The sequence below is a fragment of the Pantherophis guttatus genome, chromosome 2, assembly GCF_059756535.1.
Source record: "Pantherophis guttatus breed Tessera chromosome 2, ASM5975653v1, whole genome shotgun sequence".
Classification (NCBI taxonomy): domain Eukaryota; kingdom Metazoa; phylum Chordata; class Lepidosauria; order Squamata; family Colubridae; genus Pantherophis; species Pantherophis guttatus.
Window position 1 is genome coordinate 77,093,381 of NC_142064.1, and position 21,532 is coordinate 77,114,912.

General features: G+C 34.2%; 1 protein-coding gene and 1 long non-coding RNA gene across 8 annotated transcripts in view; both read right to left on the minus strand.

Annotated features, from left to right (window-relative positions):
- Positions 1-719: 719 nt before the first annotated feature.
- Positions 720-21,532, minus strand: part of PSIP1 (PC4 and SRSF1 interacting protein 1) — a 32,326-nt gene continuing 11,513 nt past the window's right edge. For 4 of the 7 annotated variants that reach the window (XM_087886282.1, XM_087886280.1, XM_087886284.1 and 1 more), the window contains 14 exons: positions 19,393-19,531; positions 17,166-17,288; positions 12,106-12,207; positions 11,467-11,529; positions 10,529-10,631; positions 9,427-9,502; positions 7,691-7,919; positions 6,797-6,912; positions 5,231-5,286; positions 4,429-4,499; positions 3,805-3,906; positions 3,375-3,594; positions 2,017-2,128; positions 720-1,476 (listed from right to left, as the gene is read on the minus strand). In XM_087886282.1, the coding sequence (XP_087742408.1) occupies positions 1,416-1,476; positions 2,017-2,128; positions 3,375-3,594; positions 3,805-3,906; positions 4,429-4,499; positions 5,231-5,286; positions 6,797-6,912; positions 7,691-7,919; positions 9,427-9,502; positions 10,529-10,631; positions 11,467-11,529; positions 12,106-12,207; positions 17,166-17,288; positions 19,393-19,531 (1,573 nt within the window). In that variant the 3' untranslated portion in view covers positions 720-1,415. The remainder of the gene's footprint in view (positions 1,477-2,016; positions 2,129-3,374; positions 3,595-3,804; positions 3,907-4,428; positions 4,500-5,230; positions 5,287-6,796; positions 6,913-7,690; positions 7,920-9,426; positions 9,503-10,528; positions 10,632-11,466; positions 11,530-12,105; positions 12,208-17,165; positions 17,289-19,392; positions 19,532-21,532) is intronic. The other 3 variants (XM_087886281.1, XM_087886286.1, XM_087886285.1) reach the window with 1 other exon arrangement.
- LOC148115156 (uncharacterized) lies at positions 12,286-16,077 on the minus strand. The gene is made up of 2 exons (XR_015732272.1): positions 15,974-16,077; positions 12,286-12,446 (listed from the first exon to the last, which is right to left on the minus strand). It is a non-coding gene; the product is annotated as an uncharacterized LOC148115156 (long non-coding RNA).

Consider the following 21,532-nt stretch of genomic DNA (forward strand, 5'->3'; position numbering starts at 1 on the left):
TATACACACACATATGTGTGTGCTGCAGTACAGAGTCTATATCAGTGTGTCAAACTCGTGGCCTGCGGGCCAGATGTGTCATGCGCTAGCCACGGCCACCCCCATTTTAGTGAAGGGGGGAAAAGTTGCGATACAACACGCGATGATGTGACACTACAGGTTTGACGCCTGGTCTATATGGTATCCTTTCTTTGATTACATGTGCACCCCTCACAGACAAGAATAGAAATCAAATACATTTTAGCCATCAACTAGGTAAAGTACACTTAATTTGTTAAATACCTTTAACTGTCAATTACAATACAAATACTTCAATGGTTTTTTACCTTGTGAAAATGAACACCAAAAGAGTACTTAAATAGCTCCCCACAGAGACATTGGGATCGAAATCTCCATATTTGCCATGAATATATGACCTTAGTCATTATAATTTGGTCTTTTGTTACAACATTCTAACCTAGTAAGGAGCAACAAGGAGCAAAATGGAGTGGAATGTGTGAGATGGTTGCCTAGTTTGGTTGACTCATTTGAGAAGTACTCTCTGTTTATTTCAGGTTTACAGTTTTACCTGTCCTTAAACACTACAGCAAACAGACCCAATCTGTTAAAAGAAGTTTTAAAAGCAGTATTTTAAACTAGTCATTGTGGGCATATATCTTTGATATAGCAATAGTCGGTCACTAAGGCTGGAATCAACTGAGATATTGCCAGTTAAAATGTATAGTTTTTTTCTGCATAACTTTAATTAAAAAATGGTTTTAAGACAATATGTTGTGACCAATGTGCATCAATGCCAACTGAGATACATGAGCATCTTTAGTACGGTATCAAGAATACAGAAAGCAGGAAGTCAAAGCATATTAAATTGGCACAATTACCTCCAAAGAACAAAACTAGCTTCTTTTTTAATAAACCAAATGAATATACTCATACATAACTTCTCCAATGCTACAAAATTTGCTCAGCTTCTTACAAAACACAGTAAACAGACACTTTGGCAAACAACAACTCTGAAAACTATACACAGAAAAACATGGATAAAGTAGATTTATACAAGTAGAGCATTTTGGCAATTTAAAAGAAAAGTTACTTTTCTTATCATTAATCAAAAGGTAAAACATACAGTAGTCAGTAAAGTTACTATAGAACTAATCCTGAAACATATAAACACTTTTCAATCTCTAAAATAATATGTTCTTTTCATCTGAACTGTTTTGATTGTTAATACTGAGCCAAATGCTATCAGGATGTTTAAATACTTTAAAACAATGTTAAAGGTAGACACTCCATACCCCTCACAAATTGTACACATTAAAATATTATGCCTATAAAATTATTTAAAAGTTATAGCATTCTCCAGCTGCCAACCCTTAAGTCCTCTTTAATATGTACTTTATAAAAAAATTATGTTTCATTCATTCATTTTCAGCGGTGGAACCCTTCGTCTTTTCTTGTTCTCTTCCATCACTAGACATCCTATAGAAGAAACACAGTACCAATTATGGAAAACTTCACTTTGAATAACTGTGCATATACAAATACTTTGTATCTTTCTAAAATATATAACTTGGCTTGTTTATAAAAGTGTGTTTGATCTATAAAATATACTAAGAATAGTATACTGTATATAAGAAAATAACTGTTAAAAATAAATCTATAAATAATATTTCATTTCTGCTGTTCAGAAGAAGCAGGCAAGAAGTTATATAAAACAGAAGAAAATATTAAGATTATAGTAGAGTTCTGGAATTTGTCCTCCCTTGTTTTGTGCCAAACATACTAATTTTCAGAGAAAAATTGGAAAAAGGGTGGAATCAAGATTCAAAATGCACATTTCACTAGAGTATTGCCTAGTTGGTCATTTTCCAAATCCAAAGTACTATCACAATCAGTAGCTTTCTAACTCATCCATTTTCCTGTTCATGAGTTGATTATGCACATTTTACAACTGCCTAAAGATTGCTGAAGTAGCACATATTTTCATTATTTTTTTAGGATTGGAAACCTACTACTTACTTTTTCTTATTCCCAGAATCTAGCTTCTCTTTTTTTTCATCTGTGGTGTCCCCATTTTGTTGTGACTGGCTTGTATCTTGACTTTCAGAAGCACCATTCATTACTTTTGTGCCTTAAATGTTTTTTTTTAAAAAAAGAATCTTAATCAGCATGTTAAATTATACAAAAAATAACAGTTAATTGTACATCTATGCAAATAGGATTATTTTGAACCTTGATTTATCATTGCTTCACTGTGAACAAAAGGAGAGAATAATTTTTTATTCAATTTAGGCACATTTAATTTTTTTTTCATTTTATAAATAATTTATACATTTTATAAATAATCTCTAAATAGGCATGTCAAACTCAATTTCATTGAGGGCCGCATCAGGGTTGTGTTTGACCTCGGGGACGGAGTGGGTATGGCCAGGGTGGGTGTGGCCAACTCGCCATCACTCATATCAGGTGTGTCTATAGTGGCCAGAGCACGCTGCCAGAGAAAATGGGCTCCCGAGCTCAGTTTTTGGCTGTGACAGCCTCCTGCAACCCTCTGCCATCGAAAACAGAGCTTGGGAGGCCACATGCGACCTTCCCGAGCTCCATTTTCACTGGGAGAGGCACTGTGGGCCAGTCCTTCGCTGTTTCTAGGGTGGCCCCGTGGGCCAGATCTAACCACCCCATGGGCTGGATCTGGCCCCCAGGCCTTGAGTTTGATACCCCTGCTCTAAATCCTGTAAAGGTAGATGGAAGCTTAACACATCTAGCCTTGTAGAAAAGCTTGGGACGTTGTATTGATGTACAGGAGGAAAAAGAATAACTACTGCCTTGAACTCTCTTTCTAGTTTGAGCAGAGTGATATTGAGCACAGTTAGAGCCAATTTAATTATGTCCCAACTTGTTATATATTGTATTACTTATAGTAATATACTCTAATACTATATTAGAGTATATACTCTAATACTATATACTCTAATACTATATACTCTATATATAGTATTATAGTAATATAGGAAGATGCTTCCTATTCCCTTACAGGGAGTTCTTGACTTATGACCTTTTATTTAACAAAAGTGTGAACTTACAACAGCCTCAGAAACAATGACTTGCTACCCACCCAAAATATGATTTGCATAGCCTAAAAACGATAATACAACTATGTGTATGTGTGTGTACATTTCACTATTAAATGTTTTTTTTAAACATTCAAATGCTTTACTACTTCTCCAAAATTTAAAGTAATAAGAGTGTTTACATTCTGATTTTCAATATAAATGCATTTTTATATTTAATTCAGAGCTCTCAAACTGACATGTAAAAAATTGTATGTATCACAGTTGGGACAATGAACATATACCTTTTTAGTGAATTGCACAGACCTGTTTGTTCTTTGTCTTTTTCAGATTTCTTGTTTGATCCTTTCTTCCACTGTTCTTTGGTTTTGTTTGCTTCTTCATGCTGTTTTTGCTCAGCTAATGACTTATTTAGTACTTGTGAAAGAACAGAATCGCCTTCCCCAACAAGAAACATAGTCTTGAATTTGTTATAGAGCATAGTGGATTTTTCCATTATAATCTGGCTAACCTTAAACTTTCGTATCTGAAAAGATATTTTGGGGAGGGGAAACATATATTTATAAATGAGAGTACAACATGTAGCTGTTGAATGCCATATTTTCTGAAAATAGTTCGTAATGGATAAACCAATGGACCAATCATAGTACTAAATTCTAGTTTTATTCATGAAAAAATTAAGATTATAATGAAAATTCATAAAAGGTTATTACTTTTAATTAGCTACTGATCTTACTTTTTTGAGTGTGGAAATCATTTCTGCATGCTTCTGAGCTTGTTGCATTGTTACTTGAAGTGATGCAAGTTCATCCAAAGCCTCAATGCATCTGTTCACATCCTATTATAACAAGATCCAAAGGTTTCATTTCTTAGGGGGGGAAAACTCACTACTGCTACATACCAATTTGGCAAGACATAATTAAATATATGCATGAGTTTAATCTAATTTCACAGGAGAAACAATTATACTGAGGACCCAGTTTGTGGGGGCAATAAGCTGACTTTGTATAAATATACAAAAGGATGAAGGCTATTGCTGAGCACATTGTAAGCCGCCCTGAGTCTTCGGAGAAGGGCGGCATATAAATCAAATTAAAAAAAAATATATACGATTTCATTCGTATGAAATGAAAGTTTTAAAATATAATTCTATTTTACTGCTACTTTAGTATCTGTATAGTATCTCAAGTCGCAGTAGTAATAACAGATTGTATAAATAAGCAAGTTGCTCAAAAATGGATCAAAAACCATACGAAAAAAGTGAAACAAATTATGTACAAACTAAATAGTTTTGTGACAAAATTTGCAGCTTAGTTTTTAAAAAACTCATTACAAAATGGAGTCAATATAACATACATACAAGATGGTCAATCTGGAGTGAATTCTTTATTTCTGCATGTATCCTTTGGAGCCGAGAATCCATTGATGTCTCTAAATGTTAAAAAAAAAAAAAGGTTGTTACGGGTTAAGTATTTTGAATATTCTAAAGTAAATGGCAGAATATATATCAAAAGGGATAAACCATTAAAATTATTTGAATTATAATCAAAATAATTTTGTTAAAAAGTTGTACGCTTATGGTTGAAACATAGGGAATGCTATTTGCTCTTTTACAGAGAAAATAAAACTGTTTTAATAAAACCAATTGTTCAAAGCAACATTACTTCTTGTCTACATATAGAAGAAAGAATGAATAGATAACCAAGCCATACGAGAGGATGTCCAAGAGTATAATAATAAAGATCCTGCAATGTTACTTTATAGCTCACTTTTTCTTTGGGATCTAATGCAGAATACATAGCATCCTCCTCTTGCAGTATTTTCCTACAGCAAGAATTTGGTAAGTAGGTTGGGCTGCCTACTTAACTACCTGAAGATGGACTGGTCCCTAGCAATGTCAGAGCTCAATCTACAAAGCACAGCAAACACTATACAATATACAAATAGGAACAGCAAATCTTGACCACTATTGCAGCTTTCATGACATAAAGCAAATTTTTCCTACTAGTCAGGCAGAAATTAAGAAACGGAAATGGCATTTATACATGCAGGATGAAAAAAGTAGCAAAATGCCTATATAATTTAATTCAGAAGGTTAGTACTGTTTACATTACCAAATAAAAAACACTTTAAGAATTGGAAAACAAGTTTTGACCACTGACCTCGCTTTTTCTCTATCTTCTTAATTTCTGGTTTCTTGCATTCTTCTTTATTCTGCCTATTCAAAATATTCAATTTAAATTAGACTACAGATTCAAAAAATAAAATGAGTACAATTTCATGCTAATCATTACGAAGTAAATAATTAACTTGAATAATGACAGATTTGTTTCAGAAATAATGTAAGACACAACATTAATCAAACTGAGAGGTTGCATATGATTTTGTATAAAATCTGAAGTATTACATTGAGTTGTAAATAGCTATTGTATTTTTGCCCTTCTCCATCCAAGCCAGCTCAGAGTTATTGTAGGTAAAAATAGGAAAGGGAGTATCACAGATATCGCCTTCAGCTCTTAAATGAAAAGGCACTGTACAAATCTAATAAAAAAATTCTTTCTCTAGTGCTGTTGTTCTGATACAGAATAAGATAATTAATGTAACATAATAACTGATTTCATAATGTATACCAGAACTGCAAGATATGAACCTCTTGGCTGCAAACAGCCTTTGAAAGCTTTGTGTTGTATCCAGAAATCTCCCAAAATTATTACTAATTTGCTATTTTTATCTGTGACAGAAGGGAGAATTATTAAATATTGAAAAGTAGATCAAATAACTTTTTAAAATTTTAATTAAATCAAATTTTAACAATATTAAATCTTAAAAATGGAACTAAGCTAGTGCTTCCTGACAATGATTTAAGTTACCCATCGCTCTTAGCACAGAATACAGTCTCCATTTTTGTCAGCTGAGTCCCAGTTTTGAGCTGGAAATGGATATGAAATGAAAAGATTTTGTAAGGCCAATCTGAAAGGGCCCATGAACAAGAATTCACTAATAGGGATGATTTTTGCATTTTTAAAAAATTAAACAAATATAGGCAGATTACCAAAATCATGTTCAATCATTGTTTCTATAGTTTGGTATATTTATTTTGAAATTGATTAATGTTGAAAAATAATTCTTTTGCAGATTTTGCACGCCCCTATGATAAAATAAAAGTGCTTATTTCATGCTCCTATTGTTTCCTATTTTGGAATACCAAGAGGAAATGAAAAGCCTTATTTACTTCAAAACAAAATCTTAGAACATTTTGGATGCTGTTGCAATTCTCTAGTAACTAGTCTCATTCAGCTTTCTGGTTTGATTATAGTTTGTTTTTTTATCAGTTTCATGAGAAAAAAAATGAAATTTGCCCACTGGTGTTTATATGTAAATCTTAGATAAAAGTCAGTTCTTCATTTTCTTTTGATATGGCACAATGATTTTGATGGAGCTAGGTAGAATCCTGCGCAAAGCCATCCTCAACTGGGTAATGTTGGGTTAATCTTTCTCTTTCAGCCCAATATATCTCATAGAATTGTGGCCAGATTCTAGTGAAGAGTGTCTTGAGAAAGGCAGATAAATAAAAGAAAAAGTTATAAAGCTAACTAATAAAACACTGAATTATACAGTACATGGGTCTTACTGAATTACTGAACTACTCCTGTAGCCTTGGAATGTGAAAAGGTCATTAATCATATAACCATTTAATATCTATAAAACTAAATGCCTGCTATACTCACGATTCTCCTTCCATTTGTTCTTCCTGTTTACGCTTCCTTTCTGTTACTTCACGTTCATGCTGGCCTTTTAGAATGTTTCTTCTATGAGACCCTTGAACATTTCTTCCTTTTTTCTTCTTTTTCATTTTAATTTGAACAGGAATGAAAGGTTTTAGTTGTTGAAACAACTGTCTATTCTAATTTTACATCAGGTGAATGATCCCGAACAAAAATTCTATCATTTTTAAGAAAAGTGACATATAATCCACTTTACATTGCATTGCTTCTCCACTGCATTTTTAAAGTTTAATAACCCGTATGAAATCCTGTTTTACCCAGGTATTTGAAACTGAATTAAACTTTCAACAAAATGAAAAGAAACAACTGAGCCACAACTGCAAGAATATTTCATTATAATTTAGCTTTCATAGTGCTACTAGATGAAAGATAAAGTATAGCTGAATGGGAAGCATCCTAAGAAAAGGCAGCATCAAATATAATATGGGATATCAGTATTTATATTTGAATTTAACATGAACCCAAACACTCCTATTAACATGGGACTCAAAATTCCTCTAATAGTATCATCTTACTGTAGGAGATGATTAGGCTGAGCTTGAGAGCGGAGTCAAACATATCAGTCTGGAGTCCCTACCACCACCCCAAAAGAGATCTATGTCCACCCCCACTTGAAGTCCATTGATTCTTATCTGCCACCAATTTGCCTTTGGTTAGTAGATCAGATTCTTGTATACACTACATAGAATAAATTCTCAGAGCTTTTGAACTCTAGCCTGGCTCCTGGTTTCTTGTGCCTGACAGTACTTAATAAACAAATAATTCAAGAAACATTACTATGCAATATATAAAGGAAATGTGTCTGTATCTGAAATGAAAGAAATAAAATTCATATACTTTATTCCCTTCTTGCTCTTCTCCATCATCTTCACTATCGGAGGCAGATGCTGATCCCACTTTAGTAGTATTTTTCCTTTTCAAGTCTGTGTCTTTTTTATTTTCCTTTTTATCTGGGTCTTTTCTAATTTTGTCTTCCTCTTTTTGACTCTCGTCATCTCTTCTCTGCTGTTTTTTGGGTGGCTTCTCTTCAACACTCTTTCTCTTACCCCTATCTTCCTCATGAATACTAAAATATATCAAAACAAAATAAATATTAGCTTTATTTTCAAATTTAAAAATTACATTAAAAAAACAAATTCACCTTTAGTTCTGTGTTTGCTAAAAAAAGTATTATCTCTTGATATGAAAACATCTACTTAAAAGAATGTAGATATCAAACATTGAAGACATAGTGAAATCTTTGGCAGTTCAATAAACAAACAACTGAATGGAAAATCCAGGAGCTTGAAGTAATGTTCTTCAAAATTTCAGAATGATATATGCTGCATACACTTTACTTTAGGTATTTTAGGTTATCTAGTTTAAAGAAAACTATTGTAGTTGTTTAAGAGAGCGAGTCTGTTTATCTGTAGAGTTTAAAGAGATTGTTTTTGCGATTGCACTTATGACTGGGTCCTCTGGAATGAGTTTTCAGACTGTCTACTCTAAAGGTCTATTTGAGAGAGATGAAACCCCTCTGAAGTCAGCCATTCACAAAATAGAAGGAACAGATACTTATCAGAAAAAATAACCACCCAAGTTTTATGAGGGGAACATCTATTTTAACAGGAAAAGAGAATCTTTCTTACTGATACAATCATCTTGTATCAATCTAAATCCTACAATGCACCTTCAAGCCATTAACCCACCATTTATTTTTTATCATCTACACAATCATGCCCCAAAAACTCTGGACTAATAAGAACAAGTGATGGGTCCAGAACCTCAGGAAGAAAAATACTCATAAGGTCATAGTCTCCACCTTTTGACTCATTTTTTTAGGACTACTACAGTGGCATTTTAGGTAATGTATGCATTCAGATTTTTCTGTGGCAAAATAACATCTTTATTCTTGTTTCACTGTTCCATTTGGGATTTTATTTTACCATAGTAATTTAAGAATGTTTGCATTATTTTTAAGTTGGTTATTTAATTATGACATAGTGAGTGCTCTTTTTTTAAAAAAAGTACAAAGGCTCACAATTCAATATGGGATTGATGAACCAGAAAGAACTTGCAAAATATACTGAACATAACTGAACTTTGAAGTCTGGTTGCTGTATTAAATGAAATGGGAATTCCTCAAAAGCAGATCCATGCAAGTATGGCAAAACTCTAATCTAGATACAAATAAGTACATAGGTAACTAGGCAGATGACACATTTAGATTTTTCAAGGATCTGTAATACCAGCTTTTGGAAGCAGTCAACTACGAAAGCAGTGATTCGAATTCCTAACCAACAAAGCCTGCCCAGAATGCTTTCATACTACTAAAAGTTATTGAGAAGTCTAAAAGAATAATTAAGGTGACAATCTATATGAAAATTGCATGGGATTAATTCTCTACCTGTGAGAAGGAAATAGTGGATAACAAGTTATACGAGTCATACATCTCTTGTAACAATATGCATTTCAGCCTCATTAAGGCAGTTAAATCTAGATCCAATGCATAGCATTCTATATAATACCTACAATTAAATATGGTATATTCCTATCTCTATAGAACAAACAGCAACATTTAAAAATAAGCTTACCTGTCACCCTCTGGAGGACAGTGCGGTTTTATCAATTTGGGTCTCCCTCTTGGTTTCGGAACTTTTATTTCAGTAGCTAGTGTCATTTAAAAATGGTTTAATTAACTGAATTAACTTTCAATAACAGTTGTACAAAGATGAAATTTAACCACTAATAAGTTAATAAAGTTTACTGCATTAGAGTATATCTCATGAACTTAATTTTATTTAAAATGCAATTCCTTCATTAGAATAATTCCTATTAGAAGACAATTTTTCAAAATGTATTTTAAACCAAGATGCTTATAAAACAAAGCAAACTAATAATGACTTAAAGGTAGACCAAACTGTTGTTACTCTTCTTGTGTCACATAAACATAACTATTAATAAACATGAGTATATAAATTTCATACTAGATATGAAAATAAATTTGACTCTTCATGGATTCCACCCTTTATTCATGAGTTTGCTTGCAACAGAAGCTTTTTAAACATTAGTTACATAAGGTGCTTTACTGAAATGTCATATAAACAAAATATCTGGCTCCTACAAAGTCAAGCTATATGTACATTTTCTTCAAGTTTGAAATTCTAGGCCTTTTCTTCCCATCTATCTGAGTCCACACATTTTCTGCTATTTGCTTCCTGTTCCTGAGAGTTCTCAGCTCAATATTTATGTAATAAATAGACCACGTATTCTCACCCACACAGATTTAGGTCTTACAGGAATCTAGTGGAACAAAAATACTGTATAGCTTTATGAACTAAGGCAGGCATGTCAAACCTGCAGCAAACAGGCCCTGGATATCTAGCAATGTGGCCCCACAAGATACTCCCCACTCCCAAAATAAGGGAAATTTGTTATTTATATACATTAATTATATTATATATTTTATATGTGGCCCAAGACAATATAATATAAATTTAATTTTTAAAATCCAAAATGAAAAAGCCTTGTTTGATTTTTTTCAATCACAAATATTATTTGCTTTGCAAATAAATTCACAAATGCTTATTATCAAGCAATACCAAGCAACAGAGTATAATGCCTAGCAGAATGCATGTATCAAAATTTCTGTTGCTTTCCTTCCCTTTTAAGAACGCTTTATGTGTTATAACTCACCAGCTGGCCTTCCTCTTTTAGGGCTAGCTTTTGGAGCTGTAATTGTTGCTGTTGCTCCTGCCACCATCACTGCTGCTTCTTCTACTTCTGCCTGTTTTTCAGCCTGTATTAAAATAATTTATTTTCGTAAACTTGACCAAATTATACCACTGGTTCCAAATGGAAAATTACTTAAAAACTAATGACTGTTTTATGATTTCTTTTCGAACTTCGGAAAGTGCTAACACAATTAACAAAATGCTAATGAAAGGCAAAATCCAACAGGGAGGGCTTTTCCAAACATGTCAATAGAAATAAAATGATAAGGGAGGTGGTGGGTTCATCGCTTACTTCAGAGGTAGACATTTCATAAATGACCAAGAAAAAACAGCATACAATTTTGTCTCTGCATTTACATCCAAGGGAAAGGCGGTTGTGAGCAGCAGAGATTGGGAATGAACACAATAGGGCCATGATGGCAAACCTATGGCACGTGCGCCATATTGGTGGGCACACGAGCCCAGCTGATTTTCGGGCCTTCTGGGCCCACCAACAGTAGGGAAACAGGCTGTTTCCTACCTCTAGAGGGCCTGGGGTGGGGTGGGGAAGGTCCGTTTTTTGTTCTCCCCAGGCTTCAGAGCCTTTCTAGGCGGCCTTCCCCACCTCCCCAGAGGCCGGAAACGGCCTGTTTGCCAACTCTTTAGAAAACTAAAGAGAAAAGAAAAGGTTGACACTCCCCTTATTAGCAGATATCTTTGCGAACTGAATGACCCTTATTTTTCAGGCAAACTAACTTCTCATGCTCCTTGTGGAAAAATATATTTACTGGATCTGACAAAAGCAATCTTATAAATACCAGAGTCTAGCAAAATATTCTGAAACGGTATTCTTTATTTAAACTATATAGTTTGAAATAAAATTGACACCATAATATGAATGTATAAATTTGTAAGCATTACCTTTCTTTTTCTCCCCCTTCTAGCAACTTTAGGGACTGACATATCACTTGTTTTACTCATATCCTAAGGATAAGAACATTAGTAAAATCATTCTGAATTACTGAACTTTTGAGTTCTTAATAGTCAAACCACCATTTTAATATAAAGCAAAAACTGCAATCAAATTTACCTAAAAATCTACACCAAAACAGTTCATTAATTTAAATCAATTTGCAGTGCTATTTGCAGCAAATATATATACTGATTATTAATAGCCTCTACTTGACTCTAATATTCCTACCAAAATAACACTTAGAATTCAAAGTACTAGCAAAGTACTTGACGATATCTAAGCAAGTTTGACAACGAGAAGTTTCAGAAGCATTTTGTAGGTCACATTGTTCTAATTACCACTTTTAACCAATTTACTATTAAGAAAACTTAAGCTATAACTGCTCTAAAATAATTTTAACTAAGCCTCAATGTATTATTTTCTGATCAAATCTATCAATCAATTAATATGTAATATCATTTGGTGATTTTCTTTGAGAAATAGCAGAGCTGAAAGTATGAGTGAATGAGAAATCCCAATTTTTCATATTGGGTGAATTTGGCTGCAATAAAAAGGCAGAATAATTCAAATCCTTTAGGTCAACATACTTCACTGCTAGGTTTTTCTGGAGAATCATCGTCTTTTAAAATTTCCAGCTCTTTTTCTTCAATTTCAGTTTCAGAAGTTTCATTGTCTGGTTTAACAGATCCCTAAGAACAAGACATAGAATATTTTTTATGTACATGGTCAAAATAGCTCTTATTCTTAAATTCGATAATCCATTTTAATTTTCTGAAGAGGTAAATAAACATGCCCAAATATAAAGGAGTACATATTTTTCATGTTTTAAAAACTTGTTTTTATATTTACTTGGAGCAGGTAAAGATGAAGTATTTTTTCTTGAATATCCTCATTCGAGCACATTTGTTCTGCAAATAGGCCGTTGTTGCTATCAGAGAATGCATCACAGATGTTTGACATACGATAGATGGAACTTAAAAAATTATGTACATATCTAATTAATGTTTAAAGACATTGAGGCTGGACCTCCCATTCTGGTACTCACTAGGCAATAGGTTAATTGAAACCAATAAACCCTATTTTGTCTCACATTATCAAATGGCTTGTAAAAGCTGCTGAGAGTTATTTCTTCCTTGAATACGATTGCCCTTGTCTGAAAACAAAAGCCTTTTTTATTCTTTGAACCAATGATGCACATCCTTAGATTTACTCAGCTATCATTTTGATAAATTAATTATATAACAATCATATAAAAATTAACCTGAGTTGCACAAACATTTAACAATAGTTTGGCTAAATTCACATATTGGACCACTATGTGGCTTGTTTAGTTTTAGTTTAGCACATTGTATGACTTGCTAAATTGTAGCCAGTTGCATTTTATTCCATTAAATCAATTTATATACAGGCTACCTGCAATTTGTTCAATAAATTATATCTAAACTATGGCCTAGGGCAATGTACAAAGCCTTTTTTTCTATATGAAATTGAAATAAATTTTACTAATCCCCAAATCCATAGTCAGATATGTTTACTAATAATAACCAAATATAATAAATATACAGAAAAGTCTGTAGCCATATTTTTAAGTTACTGTAATTATTATACAAATCAAGGCAAAATTGACACTTCTCTTGGAGCTTGATTATAGAATCACTCCCTCACTGAACCACTAGGAAGAACAGCATCAAGGATACATTCTTTGTATTATCATCAGGGTTTTTGGCATTTTCTACCTCTCTTCATTCTTATATTGCTTATTATATTTTGGTTAATCATGCTTATTATATACAAAGCATAATTTTATACAATATGTATTTCTCATTGGAACAAAGATAGTCTATTTGCTTTCTCCATATAACAATGTTAAGATGATTTTTTTTTTAAATTACAGATTGCTCTCATACCGTAGTACTTTGAAAAGGGAGTGGAAAAGATAACAAAGACTTTCCTGCAAGATACTGACCTGGCTTGTGTATAAATTAAATCACTATTTTGAAGAAACTACAGTGAGTTTGCTTAAGCTGAGATAAAATGAAACAAGCAGTATTAAAGTGTGGGGTTTTAGCCTCTACTTTTGGTCTTAACTATTGCTATTTGTAAACAACAAGATATAATTTATCATATTGTACAAATACAGTCACTACTTCAAACTGCAACATTCAGCCCTAACTTTCCCATAGCTGCAGCACTGATGATACAAGGTTACATTACAGGAAATGCTGGAGGCAAGTTGAAGTGAACTTCCTACTACTGCCACAGCAGGTGCAGAGCTTTTAAAAATTTCAAGGATTAAAAAGCTATGGAAAAAAAGCAACAAGCAAATCTTATAATTACAGTATGTACATATTCCCATATTTTCAAAACAATCCATAACAATATCCTACTAAGAAAACAGGCATTTCATTTTTTTCCCCTTTCTAACACAATTTACAACTATCAATTTTTCTTCTTTCCCTTGCTTGGGGTTTCTGTTTTTTTAATCCAGTTCCAAATAAATGACTGAAGTCCTTTGAATAATCATGCCAACACTTTAGGCAAATACAGAAAACTGGCCCAAATTTTGGGAAAAATTAATGCAATTGCAGAGAAAAAAATTGCTGTTTGCCAGCAGCGGTTGAGTTTCAACTGATTGTAATAAAAAGAGGTAAATTGAAAAGAGGATAGAGAAAGGGTTAATCCTGTTAAAAGATACACTCCTATACATTTTTACCAACAAACAAGCTTAATATATTCAGTGAAGCAATGTTTAAGTGACAGATCACATAATCTGAAATCAATACTTCACTTTAATAACTCCATTTAAGAATTCTTACAACACAGTGAATATAACCGGTATGTGCTACTTTTGTACAAGAAAAGATATAAAATGTGTTTACTAGATTATGGTTCAGTGATCTGTTTGAACTCCCCAAATATAAGTTACACATGCATAAAAAAATAAAAGAAATCCAAACTGTCACTCAGAACCTGCTACTAGTCCCTACCAGCTGGCCTGTTCATTAATTAACCTTTTCTTATCTTTCACATCCTTTTTGAAGTTTGAAGTTCAATTACTAGAACAATACAAAACATTGCACCTATAGTTATGTTGTACATTTATATTACTCTTATACAGTCTAGCAATATTGACATTTTCATTTTCCTACAATATTTCTAATGTGGAATTTGTCTTTAGCCCCTTCTCTTCTTTTTACAGGTGTGCATGGGGTAGTCATTTTCACTCAATTATTAACCCAAGATCTTTTTCCTGAACAGTCACCGGGGGATAGTTGTGATAAGGGACATAAAACTGGTGAGATTTGATCATTAGATCCTTAGAAAGGTGTGATCAACGGTTAATAATTAAAGATAAATGTTCTAGTTTTCATTGTTAACAAAAGCTTCATCTCTTCAATATCTATGTTTGCAGTATGCTGCTAAAAAAAGGCTTCTACTGTTTAGTTTTAAGCGTGTAGGCAATATTTCACAGATCACAGGGCTGATACAGCCACTTCCCTTAAGGAATATAAAGAGGATTCAAACAAAGTGTTTATGTAATCCACAGTAACCAAAATGTCTTCTTTTTAAAACAACAATATTAGTGTTCATTCTGTTCTCAATGTATATGAAAATAAGGCTAATTTAAAGAAAAGCAAATAGTCCAGCTCTTCACTAGACATTCATTTTATTTCTTACAAACAAATTAAGCTATTCACAAATGAACAGTTTTATCTTAATACTGTTGTTCTGTACGTCAAGTACTTTTCATTTTTTCCCTTTAGTCAACTATAGACCAAGATGCCAACATTTATTTGAGAGTAAATCTTACTGAATTCAGTTAAAGTTAATTATTTGGTAAAACGGGAACTCCGAAATCCTGATTTTTCTTTGATTGCTTTCCCACTTCTGTTCCTTTACTCTATTTTAGCCTTCTTGTCCAAAATTTTTGTACTTTTTCCCTCTACTGTATTTCACACTGCTGTCTTCAGTCCATTTCTCATTTGGAAAATCGCTTTTGGAATTTTATTTGTCTTCATTCTTCAGTTTGATTAGCCACTGATGAGAATGCTGAGGGCTCTACTATACCTATTAAACTGCATTTGTGCATTTGTACTTATTAAACAGTTGTTTCTATATCCAAGCATATTTTTATGTTCTTGTGAGTTACAATCTTTGATATGTCAGAAGTCCAGCATGCACTTAACTCAGATCTTGTTTTGGTGTGTTTTGTCTATTCTTGTTCACAACAGTGTCTGACAGAGAAGCCTAGGAATCAGTTGACAGAGTTGAGCAGGTTATGAAGACTTTCCTTGTTCACCAAGGAAAACCCCCTTTTATTATTTATTTTTTAAAAAACCTATAGGGAGTGTAAAACAGTAATATACTCAAAGATCAAAGGATATGCCTCAGCTGCCCCTTGAAAGGCTTCTTCAATATTTAGTGGACATACTTTACAAGAATTGGAAATGCAACCTTTTGAAACTGTATAGTTGTGTCAGAGCCAAATTTGTTATTCTCCTCAGGTTCAGAACTACCCCATCTCTTGGTTGTAAGGAAGGAACAGATGTAAGAGGAACCTAAGGAAGATTGTGAAGAGAACACAGATATTGCAAGAGGCATGGGCAGTCAACTGGTCAAAAGAGAGCTACCATGCGGCTGGTAGGGAAAATCAGGGAACAAGCAGAGAGAACATAAATAATACTGTGCTATACCCACTAAGGAGAACATTCCATAGTGAGATCTAGGGGCACTTGGGAAATTCTCCCAGGTTTAGGTTGAGTCAAATTATAAAGCTCCATATGATCCATAAACTCAGGTGGTGGAAAGGTTAGCTATCTATTGTAGTACTTCTGTCATGGAAAGTTGAGTGGTAGGAGAAAAGGAGAAAAAATAGTAGTAACACACACTTGTATAAATTCTTCTCAAATTCCTGCTAACAAGCTCCTAGTGCTCCAAAACTGTTGTAAAGATCCTCCAATCTCTGTAAGAAGTACATTTTAGGGCTTATTTCCTTTTGATGTGCATATGTTTATTTCTTGTCTTTTTTTTGTGTTGCCTCAGGTTCTATTATAAATTCCTTCCTTTACTGGATATACTTGACTGCAGGCTGTAAACCTATTAAGCCATAAGACAATCCATTCACACTTCTTCACTTAACCTTTTACTTAGTGTTTATTTTCAGTATCTGGCTGCACTTGTATATACTGTATAGCCATCTTGCATTAAAAACATTCTTTTTATCAAACTTAAAGCACTTTCATTGTGTACTTATTTGTTTTTCAGCAAACCTGAAAGCAGTAGAGTATACAAGGCTTCAAATTAAAATTGAATGCTTCAGAACATAAAGAGCACCAGTCTGTAACTCATTATAGTCACCATGTCTCTTTTTTAGACTATGGAGCTATTGTAGGAAGGTGTTGGCTGCAGCCACAAGACTGTGTCTGTGGAGATTCTCAGTCATCCAGGTCCAAAAGGTATTTATTTTTTTCCCCCAAGAGGCAACTGGACTTTTTGAGGAATCTTCTTATATGAGAAGTAAAATGTCTTCGAAGAAAAACCAGAAAATCCAGTTGCCCCTTGAAAAAGCACCTTTGGGACAACCATGACCTGGATGATTGAGAATCTCCATAGACATTCAGCTTCTTAAAACTTTAAAATCACTTACTTTAACAAGAGCTGTTAATTTTCTTCGCTTGGGACCCATTTTTTGTTCATTTTCTTCTGAAGTGTCTATGCTTTCTTCTTGATCTGTTTCTTTAACAATTGTGGTGTTAACTGTTGGCTGGGACTGAAAAAATGCCAATATGTAAGTAACCGAGCAATAGCTACAGGAAAAGAAGTGCAACAATATTTTTCATTCTAATCAGTTAAAAGAATTTTCATATAAATATTTTATATTGCCTACCATCTATCTCAGGGGTGTCAAACTCGATTTCATTGAGAGCTGCATTAGGGTTGTTTGACCTCAGGGGGGGCATGGCCAAGGTGGGCATGGCCAGCTCAATGTCGCTCATGTCAGGTGCTCTGAGTGCTCTGCCAACGAAAGCGGGCTCCCGAGCTCTGTTTTCGGCTGTGACAGCCTCCTGCAACCCTCTGCCAGTGAAAACGGTCCTTGCAAGCTCCATTTTTGCTGGCAGAGGCACCACAGGCCAGTCCTTCACTGTTTCCAGGGTGGCCCCATGGACCAGATCTAAGCACCCTATGGGCTAGATCTGGCCACAGGCCTTGAGTTTGACACCCCTGATACATCTGATTTCAGGGCAATGTATACAATATGGTAAACAGCAACATCCGATTCTAGTTAATTTCAATTTGCTGCTGTCCAAGATTCAATATGTACTAGTCATTTCATTGTTCACTATGTTAAGGTTTCCCATGTTCATACTTTTTAATATCCTCAGCTCTTAGTAGCATGTTGAGTACCATCTGATACAAGGTCATCTGATACTATCTGTCAGTCATTTTATACTATCCGTACAGTTTTATTGGTAAAATTAAATGAGTGATTTTTCAATTACATTCTCCATATAGGTGAAGGTTGTCTTAAAAATTGTCAGTAAAATGACCAATTGCCTCCAACATCTTCCTATACCATTTTTACCAATTCAGGTGTCTGCCTGCTTTAGCCGGCTAGGTAATATGATCATTAAGCCTTGGATGACTCAGCTGGGAGCCTACATTGTTGATGGTGATTAACATGCTGATTTAGAAACCAGGAGATTGTGAGTTCTACTCCTGCCTTAGGCACAAGAGTCAGCTGGGACTTTTGGCCAGTCACTCTCTTTCAGCCTAACCAGGGTTGTTGTGGGGAAAATAGGAGGAAGAAGTATTATGAATGTTTACTGCTTTGAGTTACTTATAAAGTTACAAAGGGGAGATAAAAAGAATCTAATAAATAAATAAATAAATAAATAAATAAACAAACAAACAAACAAACAAACAAACAAACAATAAACTTCCTTCTCTTCATTCATCCCTCTTAGGAACACCTTACCATAATGAGGGTGATATAACAGCATCCCATTACAATATTTACATATAGTTATTCAGTAAGTAACAATGAACTAAGTTTAATTAGGTAATACTAAATGAATTAATTACCCATGGGTGGCATTTTAACAATTGCTCCCTGAAAATAATTAAATTGTTATTTTTAAAAACTGTTGCATCAGAAAAAAAATCCTAATATTTTCAGGTTTGCAGGATAAATGTTAAGTTAAATGAAACATACAATTCAATTAATTTTAATGACTATTGTACTATGGAAATTACTGGCATATCAATGGTATGGCATACATTATACTTTTAATGATAGAACACATGGAATCAAGCTTCTCCATCACTCTTTCTATGTGCTATTTTGGTTTCTAAATGATTTCCACAATGTAGAATGTTTCTATAATCTTTTGTATACTCCTGGAAATGAGAGATATACATATAATATTTATATCTCTCAATAATTTTGTCAGGGAATAGAGAAAAGAGGGCTTTCATTCTAAAACCTTCAGAAGATTCGCAAAGGGCAGAACATTCCTTCTCTCAAGAATAAGCAGAAATTTCTAATATCTGGGAACAATATGACTATGACTGTGTGAGATGTCAATCATTGCACATAGTATAGAGGTGCTGGAAGTCCTTTCTAACTATTGCTTCCTATTGTTACTTGGAAAACGGTAATAATGGATGTTATAGGAAAACTGCCTTTTGACTATATAATGGGTAGCTCTTGTGATCTACTCTGGTAAGCTTGGTCTATTCAACTACGTTTTGAGATTTACTTTTTCTATAATCTAGCCAGTAATGTGGATTATAGCACGTATAGAAACATGATATTCAGAAAAAAATCTTGAGGTACAAATTATTAATAGAAATCAAATTATAAGATAACTTACCGGCTGACTGGAAAATTTAACTTTGGGATTGTTCTCAATTTCCCACAATCCTTCATTAAAGCCCTTCCTTTTATTTAGCTTGCCATATTTGTCTTTATTTTCAGTATAGGGAAATATATCTTTTGGTCCCAAAAATGCCCTATAAAGGAAATAATGGGAAAAAATCTGCATAAGAGTATAATATTTACTCTTTACAAAAACTGTTTACAATATTTTTAAATGCTAGGATTTTACGCCACTTTGGACAGGAATAAGTACTCTTGATAAATATAGCGTACTATGTGTCTTCTTACTAATAATGAGCCATGTGATATTTACTCCTACGCAATGTAAAACTGGAAAGGAACAAGCAAGATACTGAAGTTTATATTTGATACCAGTTTATCCAATAACATTATGCTAGCACAGCAACTTTGTTGCAGTGACAACCAAAAAGAAAGACCTGATTATGCAAAATAGATATGCTATAAAACACTTTTGACACTACTTTATTAGCCTCAATAACTACAATTACCTTTGATTCTATAGGTTTCAACGTTGCTGCTACACACAAATTATGTCTCAAAAGACAAAGACTGCAACAAAAACCTTACCTTTTCTCTCATTATCTGCAAGGCAGTCAGTAGCCCTCATATGCTGTTTTCAATCCTGACATTTATTGTATTTATTTTTACAATTGTGTATAGCGTGCCCTAATCAGAAGATTCTGAGCAAGTCACAACGTATTAAAACAGTGGTGTCAAACTCGATTTCATTGAGAGCCGCATCACGATTGTGTATAACCTTGGGAGGCTGGGTGGACATGGCCAGGGTGGGCATAGCCAGCTCAATGTCACAACAGCTTCCTGCAGCCAGGTAAACTGAGCTCAGGGAGGCCGTGCACAGCTCTCCTGGGCTCTGTTTTGGGCAGCAATGGCCTCCTGCAACCCTCTGCTATGCAGGCTCCACAAGCTCAGTTTTTGCTGCCAGAGGGTTGCAGGAGGCCGTTGCAGTCCAAAACAGAGCCTGGGAGGGCTGGTGCTGCCCTCCGAGCTCTCTTTTGACTGGCAGAGGCACCACGGGCCGGTCCTTCACTGTTTTCAGGGCAGGCCCGTGGACCAGATCTAAGCACCCCGTGGCCGGATCTGGCCTCCGGACCTTGAGTTTGACACCCCTGTATTACAATATTAAAAAGCAATAATAAATCAATCTTTCCAAAGACCCCCATCCCTTATGGATATCAGTGACAATGGAAGCCAAATCCTCAGTAAATAAAAGTATTTTAGTGATCTTCTAAATAAGATGAGGGATAAACTTCTGGTAAAAAAGTTTCAAAGTCTAGAAGCTACTTAGAGAAGGCCTACTGTGACATTCATGGCCGCTGAAAGATGTTTTCAACAGGTAGGCAGATTCAGTTGTGGCAAGTTATTGTTCCTAGGTCCAGGTCCAGGTAGTTCTAAAATTAAAACCACAACAGGGACCAGATTCTCACTTATTGAGCAAAGCAGTTATTAGGAAAGATGGCATGTGACTGCTTTACTCAATGACTACAATCCAGACAGTTACTTAATAGTAACATTGAACGAATACATTCTACAGAATGAACTGTATCTATTTGGAAGTACATTAACAAAACATATCCTGACTGCTTCATTTAGATTGATTCTCATAAAGGCTACTAAAGTTTCTCTTCCTTTTTTATGCATATTAAGTTAGCCCTTTTTCTTTCTCTTAACTCTTCTCAATTTAGTCTTACATTTCTGCCTTTCTGATAAAGAAGTATCTAGATAACCTTTTGTTTTAGTAGAATGCAGGCAATGTACTATTTCATTACAATACTTAGTTTTACAGGTAGCTCTGGGCAATTATGCCAATTCTATCATAAAATTGAGGTGTCTACATGACTGGATCTAAGTTTATAATGGTTGCTAAGTGAATCATGATGTTGTAAGTCTGAACCTATTCTCCTGAATGGGTGTTTTTTGCTGGAAACTGGCAAAAAAGTCACAAATTGAGGCCATGTGACTGTGGGATGCTGCAACCAGTTATAAATGTGAGCTAGTTATCAAGTGCCTGAAATGTGGTCATGTGATCACAGGTGTGGAGTGGTGCCATATTTTATGACACCCAGAAGTGTTGGTAAATTGAGGACTATCTCTAG